At 40.3% G+C, this 9,343-nt stretch overlaps 1 protein-coding gene across 1 annotated transcript; it reads right to left on the bottom strand.

The window, feature by feature from the left end:
• Positions 1-2,270: 2,270 nt before the first annotated feature.
• LOC306926226 (E-selectin) lies at positions 2,271-8,921 on the bottom strand (the record flags this gene model as incomplete). The annotated part of the gene is made up of 9 exons (XM_079505489.1): positions 8,814-8,921; positions 8,253-8,648; positions 6,954-7,058; positions 5,998-6,183; positions 5,271-5,375; positions 4,702-4,890; positions 3,165-3,344; positions 2,457-2,540; positions 2,271-2,362 (listed from the first exon to the last, which is right to left on the bottom strand). The coding sequence occupies exons 1-9, from the start codon at positions 8,905-8,907 to the stop codon at positions 2,271-2,273; spliced, it is 1,431 nt and encodes a 476-aa protein (XP_079361615.1). The 5' UTR covers positions 8,908-8,921.
• Between the last annotated feature and the right edge of the window lie 422 nt (positions 8,922-9,343).

Genomic DNA, 9,343 nt, shown 5'->3' with positions numbered 1-9,343 from the left:
AAAAGGGTCAAGTGGCATTTCTTCCAAAGCCTAGTGGGAATATGCATGCACAGTTTCACCACAATCGGATGCTGCGTTGAGTAGTTGTGGCGATTTGTACAAAACGGGTACAAAGCGAGCTACTCCTGAAAAGTTTAGAAGCCAATCGTAGCCAATGAGGGTGGATTATGAGAAATCAAACAAACCCGTCTTGGTCACATGACTATGGAGAGCATGTGTACCGATTTGAGTGAAATTTGGATAAAATCTGAAGGAGTAATATTAGAAAATGTGTTTTACATTATGTCGGCCTCCTGGTGGCGCTATAAAGAGCAGATGTGAAAAATTCCAGGCATGGGTTTTTCCTTGGCTTCTAGGGAGTTGGCATACAAAGTTATTCACAGATCCGTGCAGTTAGAGGTAAAAACACTTTTCGGCCAATTATAGCGCCACCATGAGGCTGAGTTGAAAATGTTCATGTGGCATTTCTTCCTCTGCCTAGTGGGAATGTGCGTGCATAATTTCACGGAAATCACACGATGTGTTCATGATTTGCAGCATTTTGTTTGAAACTGAGCACTCCTGCAAACTTTGGAAGCCAATCTTAGCCAATCAGGATGGAGTCCAAATCTGAAAGACCTGTTTCGTTGAATGGCTCTAGAGAGACTGTGTACCAATTTGCGTGATGTTTGGACAAAATATGTAGGTGTACTGTCCAAAAACTTGACCACCTGGTGGCGCTATAACAGGCCGTTCTGGAAATGTTGGGGCAGAGGTTCATCGTTGGCATCCAGGGAGTGTGTGTGCAGAATTTGGCATCGACCGGGTTAACGGTGCCGGAGATTAGCGGTTCACAGACGGACGGACACACGGACGGACGGACAGACAGACGGACGGACACACGGACGGACGGAGTGCAAAACATACTCTCTCCCCATGCCTTCGGCCTGGTGGAGACAATTACATATTGCTGATTCGGTGCAATGGTTTATTTTATTTTCATTTTGATTGTTATGGATCACTTTCCAGTTTTTACATGATAAAATATACAGCAATTAATTAATTCAGTCATTCAACTTTTATTTAAGATTCTCTGATTCTCTCTATCACTGAGGGTGGCCCTCATTTATAAATTATAATGATGCTGAAATTACACTGTTGAAAAACAATAAAATCTGTTAAAATGGTTACCATGGGAAATACAACTGTACAAATCAACAGACAGAATCAGTTACAATAGCTATACAGATATGGACGTATATTCTTTTTTTGTTTTTGCTCATTTTTTATTACATTTTCAAAAAGGACAATATAGACAGACAAGAGTAACACGGATTAAGGCAAAATAAGGGAAATAAAAACAAAATTACACAATAGATATTATAAAGTAAAAGCAGAGTCAAAATTAAACAAAGCAGACATAAGACAACCAAAGCTACATAAGGACACTGGATACTGTACAAGTCAGGTTTATCACAGCACAAGACCAAGTAGGCCTAGTACATTCTTAAAATTGCCAAGAGGTATAAGGGTATAGACTAGAGGGTATGCGTGTGACATCATCATCAAACCCGGAAGTTATGCAGGAATGCCTAATGAGTGGCAAAAAACTACTTTCTGGCATTGACAGCCCATACACCAAACAGAAAAGTCCTATCTGATTGCATTAAACAACATTAAACAATGTTAAACTCACTTTTCCTGTTGCTTTGCCACTCGATTTGCCACTCGATGTGCCATTCACTTTAAGCATGCGCATACTCTCTATTCATGGTTTTAAGTCACTCACATCGATCCATGAGTCTTTCCAAGTTTCCAAGGTCAGACCTGCATGTCGCTGGACCAAGTACAAAAAAAAGGGGAAAAAAGACCACTGTTCCAATGCAACATACTGTAGGTGTAATTGATGTGCCTTACATGATGAGCCAGGATGCAGAAATGTTATCTAAACACATTTAATATAGATTTTCCTCATATATAATAGCATGTAACAATGCAAGGCATGAAGCTGCCAATGAAACAATGTAGTTGTCCTTCAATTGTATGTCTCATTAGCTGGAATTGTTGCTTCTTCTGGCTCCCAGTCCCTATGCAGTAGATACAGTGATAGAAGTCAGTTTTTAATTAAATTAGATTAACAGGAAAGCTTGAATATGAAATTGAAATGGTTATAAGTTTGTATCATAATGTAAATTGTGTCCCAGGCTGACCATTTTAGATACAGTTATGAAATAATATAATATATATGACAGTAGATATATATTTAAATTATTGGAAATTAACCTCAATAATTAGACAAAAGATGTGAAAACATCATGGCATGGTGGTAGTGTATCTGTAGTGTATAGTTTCAACACTGACCGTAGCTGTGTACGTTTCTTTCCTGTTAGAAACAAAGAAGAACGTTGGTCATAGTGTGAGGATTGCATTATATTTTGGATTTTGAAATAATGTTGCCACATTTGACGCAGACTTACTCTTTCTGTAGCAACAAAAGCAGAGGCAGCATACAGCTGAGCAGGCCACACAACTAGCCAGAGCCATTACAGCATGTTTATAGCCTGGGGAGAGTGAGAAGGGAAGATTAATAATGCAGAAATGCTGTATTTATAGCCTAAACCTGAAAAATTATAATAATAATAATAAAGTACATTTTAAAGAGAGGAAGATTTAGGAAAAAGCTTTCGCACACCTAGAAATTAGGCGTATGCACAGGTGCGTAGGCCAGTGGACATCAATGAAAGGCCATTTTGCCGCAGGCATTAATTAATCTATCTATCGCGCATTGCCAAGGTTTTATCGCACGTAACACTTACTTTGAAGAGCCAAATATCCATAACCGCATGTTACAATGACAAAATGCTGTGTGTGGTGTCTTGACCGGTTGATAAATAAGCGGATATAATGATTTACAAACTTAAGGTGACTCTCCAGTCTCCACAGACTCCACCGAACCCTAGTCAACCAAAGCAGGGACTTTACGTCCTTGGTGGTCAAGCTTTCTGATAACCAGTATACATTTACCTTTATTCCCATTAAGTTCCAAGGACATTTTGAATATCCGGATGCCAAAACACTTTCACCCTGCTCACACTTTCACCTCCAAAACAAAGGTCCATGCAGGCCTGATTTGGTGTATCCTAATGATAGTGACTGAAAAGGGTTCATAACAAAACTTTAATTACTTGCACAAAAGGGTCGTGGCCCTTTCCACCTGCCATCACTACCGCAGCTGACCTCTGTCGACCCCAGTAGCAGGAAGCCCATGGAGCAGCGAAATCGACACGTCGAGTTGAACGTCTGGTTCGATCCCGGGCAGTTGATGTACCCATCGTCAGGGCCAGACAGTGCAGAACACTCCACAACTAGAGAAACATAGGGGTTAAAGTGTATATGCAATGATTTGTCACACTGCCAACTTATGTGTGTGAAGATGGATTTCTGCTGTCGCACATAAACACACATGTTAGCATTTTCAGTGTGTTTTGCGCTTCAGCACAGGAAACAGAGGAAACAGATGTCAAGTTGGATGTGACCATAAGCATCAGAGGTTAATTGGGGAAGCTCAGTTACCTTGTGGTTAGAGTGTCCGCCCTGAGACAGGGAGGTCGGTCAGGGTTCAATCCCTGGCCGAGTCACACCAAAGACTATAAAAATGGTAGCCAATGCCTCCGTGTTTGACACTCAACATCAAAGGTTGGATTGGGGAGATAAGGCGACATGCTATAATGTCCAGGGGGTGTACTTGTGCATCAAGCTGCCACACGCTAAGGAAACAGGAGATAAGCTCCTGACCTAGGGGCCACATAGCACAGGAACTAGGGGCCACAGAGCACAGGAACCGTCGTTTCCAGAGGCTACTTACTACATAATTAGGGAGACAAGGTGACTTATTATGCAATACAAACATTCATAATCAACAAGTAATCCTTCAAGCTGTATAGGCAAAGTGCTGACTGAGGTGTAAATATGGGGCTGTTATGACAGTGAGGTATGAGATGAATGCTTTTTGAGTCAGTAGTATGTACTGTGTCAGTACTAGTAGTATGTAGTATGTGACATACTACATACTACTGTCAGTAGCTAGTATGTACTGTGTCAGTACTAGTATGTAGTATGTAGTATGTCAGTAGTATGTACTGTGTCAGTACTAGTATGTAGTATGTACTAGTATGTATGTCAGTAGTATGTACTGTGCTGTACTGAGCATATGCTGTGGAAGCTGCATTAAGAAATGTTTATCTTAAGATATTTTAGCATTTGTGCTCTATTTCGATAGTGACAGTGACAGAGGAAAGCAATGACACAAAGCAAACAGTCGAACTGGGGACAAGCTGAACAAGACATTTTGTGCCCATGTGTGGCATTTGTCCTAACCATTCAGCTATCGTGTCTGTTTATCTTAGCATGTCACCATGCAACAGTATACTAGTGCTAATTTAGGTTGAACCTAGTTTGGCTTGGAGAGTGTCCAAATGGTACATGTCACGGGTCAGTGTGCCATATTAATATTAAGTTTCATTATGACACCACATCAAGATAATATTTCAAACAGATTTTGAGTATCCATATGCATAACATTTATTTCTATTTTTCTGCATTTGCGTACAGATGTGAGGGGACATCATTTAATTGACAAAATGTTTTAAATATTGAATTTAAAAATAAAAATCATCTCTCTCACACTTGCCAGTGCCAGTGTGAGCCTGGCTCATACAGTACCTGTACACTGAGGCTCTTTGTCGTCCCACTGTCCAGAAGAGTTGCAGCTGAACACTGACGGTCCTCCAGACAACATGAAGCCTTCCTCACACAAGAAGCTGCAGGTGGACTCAAAGCTGTGGTCTCCATGGCGACCAGAACATCTCATGCCACCATGGTGAGGTTTGATAGGTTCCTTACATGCCACTGCTGTGAAGTCAATATTAAAACAACACACACAAACAAGGTTCAAGGTTTCTTTATTTGTCACAGCAATATATGTCAGACATATAGAGGGATCAAATTTCGTTTCCCTCTCATCCACGATGCAATAAAAAAACTAAACAAATACAAACAACAAGTAACAGTTGTGAATGCAATAAAGTGCAATGATAAAAAATACTTAAAAAATAAAATAAAAACCTAAACATTAAAATGAATTGTACTGTTCATGTGCAAATAGAGCGATAGCAGCAGTTGAGTACATACTTATGTATGTGTGTGTGCGTGCATGCGTATGTTGAGGTAGTGGTTGCATTAGTCCAGAGTCAGTGGAAACAGAGTCAAGCAGCAGCTCTCTCTCTACGTACCTGTTTGGCACCTGTCTCCCTCAAATCCAGGCTCACAGATGCAGCTTGTCTTGTTGATGGTCTCTGAACATTTCCCCCTTTCACATGAAGCATTGGTGCATTGGGCTGTCAGGGAAAAGTGGATTAAGAAAACCGTCATAAAACAATTATCATCTCTTTTGAAAAAAGGATGGAATTTATTTTCTTTTTTAAAACACACCAATTGAAAGATTCACTCCAAAGCCGCAATCCACAACTCTTATGAACCACCGACCAAACATCTATAGCTCATCCAAGAGCAGTGGTCAGTCTGTACAAGGCCAAATGTGTTTACACACCATTATAATGTTCTTATTTTTTGATCAGTCTAGTATGCAACAGTATACTAATCCTCTGTGCTAATTTAGGTTGAACCTAGTTTGGCTCGGAGAGTGTCCAAATGGAAATGGTACATGTCACGGGGCAGCCTGTACGTGCCCTATACACATACACTAGGGGTCAGCAACCCTTTTGACATTAAGTGCCATGTTTAAAAATGTCTTGGTAGTCAGTGTGCCATATTAATATTAAGTTTCATTATGACACCACATCAAGATAATATTTCCGACAGATTTTGACTATCCATATGCATAACCTTTATTTCTATTTTTCTGCATTTGCGTACAGATGTGAGGGGACATCATTTAATTGACAAAGCATTTTGACATTGTGTATTTGAGACAATGGGAAGGTTATGAAGTGCACATACCTGTACACTGAGGCTCTTTGTCGTCCCACTGTCCAGAAGAGTTGCAGCTGAACACTGACGGTCCAGACAACATGAAGCCTTCCTCACACAAGAAGCTGCAGGTGGACTCAAAGCTGTGGTCTCCATGGCGACCAGAACATCTCATGCCACCATGGTGAGGTTTGATAGGCTCCTTACATGCCACTGCTGTGAAGTCAATATTAAAACAACACACACAAACAAGGTTCAAGGTTTCTTTATTTGTCACAGCAATATATGTCAGACATATAGAGGGATCAAATTTCGTTTCCCTCTCATCCACGGTGCAATAAAAACAAAATACAAACAACAAGTAACAGTAGTTCAACAGATTAAAAGGCAATAAAGTGCAATGATAAAAATACTTAACTAACTAAAAACCTTGTACTGTTTATGTGCAAAGAGAGAGATAGCAGCAGTTGAGTACATACTTCACAGTATGTATGTGTGTGTGCATGCGTACTGTATGTGTATGTTGAGGTAGTGGTTGCATTAGTCCAGAGTCAGTGGAAACAGAGTAGGGGGGAGAGCTGGTAGAGAGTTCAGCTCCCTGGCAGCCTGATGGACAAAGCTGTCCCTCAGCCTGCTAAACAAGAACTGCTCACAAACGTTTGAAGTAGGCTACTTTATGATACAATACAACAGTTCTTCAGGGTCACAGATAAAGGGCAACTTTTCTATTCTGTCTTTTATTTTTTGCTTATGTCTGTTTTTTTTTAAATTATTACTACTTTATGTGATGCTTGTGGTTTTTGCAAGCCTGGCATTTTTGTTGTTGAGCATTTTAAGAGAAGGATGGCTAATGGACTTGGATTTGTATGCCTTTGTGGCATTTTTTTCCTCTCTCTCTGACGTCTACTTAGGCTTCTTTCCTTTTCCCACAGTAACTAATGCTCCTGTGTGACGTAAAGTCAAGCAGCAGCTCTCTCTCTACGTACCTGTTTGGCACCTGTCTCCCTCAAAGCCAGGCTCACAGATGCAGCTTGTCTTGTTGATGGTCTCTGAACATTTCCCCCTTTCACATGAAGCATTGGTGCATTGGGCTGTCAGGGAAAAGTGGATTAAGAAAACTGTCATAAAACAATTATCATCTATTTTGAAAAAAGGATGGATTTTTCTTTCTTTTTTTAACACACCAATTGAAAGATTCACTCCAAAGCCGCAATCCACAACTCTTATGAACTACCTGGGATTCGAACCCATGCAGGTCTCCCACCGACCAAACATCTATAGCTCATCCAAGAGCAGTGGTCATCAACATGTCTGTACAAGGCCCAAATGTGTTCACACACCATTATAATGTTCTTATTTTTTGATCAGTCTCCAGGTTTTCTTCAGAATATATATGACACTATAACACTATGTATTGCACATTAGGAGTCCAACTAGTACTAGTGGTTCTCAAATGTTCAAGGACTCCCATAACTCTGAGAGTGTACGAATGGAACCCTTTCATTTATTTTCCTTACAATTGAACACTCTCAGAGTTACAGACCTGCTATGGTCATTCAGAGCTAGCTCTTTGTGTGTTGGTAATATTATTGTCCACTCATTTTATATTTCTGTGGCAAAAATGTAATTTTGTCAAAAATGTCCACCACAAGCCGGCGATGGTCCCTGTCCAAGAGGCAATCTCCACTTGATTATATTTTTGAGTGGCGCTATAGCCCCTCCTATATTCAGCTATTAGTGTAGATTTTCATCTTACACTAATAAAGGACCATGCACTGTCAATCTTCATGAAATTGGTCCTCACTAATGTCTATGATAAAATACCACCAAAACAATTCTACACGGTCTGTGTCTCATAGGAGGGCTGTGGGCAGTTCCAAAACCCGCCCATCAGTGGCATCATCGAACAATGGCTTCCATTTTCGCATTGCAACTTTTCAGGAATAGAAAGCCTACAGTTTCTATTAGCTTGGATTCCCCATCGATGATGTCACTGGTGGACAGGTTTCTGAACTGCCCACAGCCCTCCTATGAGACACAGACCGAGTAGAAAAACATTGTGCTATTTTATCATGATCATTAGTGATGACCAATTATGTGAAAAGTGGTGAAGTGGTCCTTTAAATTCCCATTGACAATGCATGGACAATTTACATCATATGTATCTGAGCAATTCAACATGTTACGTCATAATGATGTACGATGATAAGAGCGCCCCTCACTTCACACTTTTTTAAATATTTGTCTCCCTTTTGTTCATTTAAAAGTTAAAACTCACTGCTCACCTTGGTAACAAACAGGGTATTTCTTATTAGCACACTTCTCATCATTCCACCTCCCTCTGTTGGCCCCGTTGTTGACATAGATCTCTACACAGAACTCTGTGATGTGGTTATTGTTGGGTTCGCTCTGTGCCCAGGACTCGTTCCCAATCCACGTGCTGTTATGGCCAACCCAGGTCCAGGTTTCATTTGCGTGGGTTCTGGTGATTCCTATCCAGTAGTAAGGGCTCTTGGTTCTGTTGGGCAGTATGCTGACCAGGTAGTCATTCTCCTCCTGGCTTTGGATGGCCACCATGTCAGTGTAGTTGGTCTGACACCACTGTCTTGTCTGGGTCCAGTTCATAACCTCTTGGGAGTAGTGATACGTCCAGCCCCTGGTTACATCTATTAGAGAACTACCTGTTGTGTAACGTTAATACATTTTTAAATGATTATTTAAGTTTAGACTTCAAAAACACACTTCATTCAAAAACACAAAGCATAGCTTGTGAAATATACTTTACGTTTGTAGGCACAAGGCAGGGTACAATGTAATACTATTATAGCAATACATCTGACACTTACCAGTGAAAATGATCATCAGTGCCCACTTCAAAGCCTGTGAAGCAGTCCCCCTGGACAGGGACACGCGGACACTCTTTACTTGTCCAAGAAACATCTCTTGCTTGAATAACAAAATAAATATTAAACAAAAATGGTAAAGAATATCGTCATGAATTTAGTAAAGTAATTTCAGTCATTTTTCTAGTCCTGTATACCAACAAAAAGAATATATTTTTGTTTGAAGTTTGAAAAAGTGTGTGAAATCTACACAAGAAACGTTTTTATACTTACAATAGCAGTGCTAGTGGTGTAATGTTCCGCATGTAGTGATCAGTGTGTGGCTTTGGGTTTTTATAGCCTACCTCCCTTGCATGACATTCATTCTAAAATTATCACAGAATACCTGGATGCACCATAGTTTACTGTAAGAATGTGAATGGGTGTGATGAACGATTGAATGGCTGACTGATTACGGACAGGCCTTCTCGTAATGCACCCGGCAACCCTTTTCACTTAACAAAACACTTTTCCAGTAAGATATGAATTGTATT

The sequence above is a fragment of the Electrona antarctica genome (assembly GCF_951216825.1).
Source record: "Electrona antarctica genome assembly, chromosome: 7".
Lineage (NCBI taxonomy): Eukaryota > Metazoa > Chordata > Actinopteri > Myctophiformes > Myctophidae > Electrona > Electrona antarctica.
This window is presented reverse-complemented; position numbering and strand designations above follow the sequence as displayed.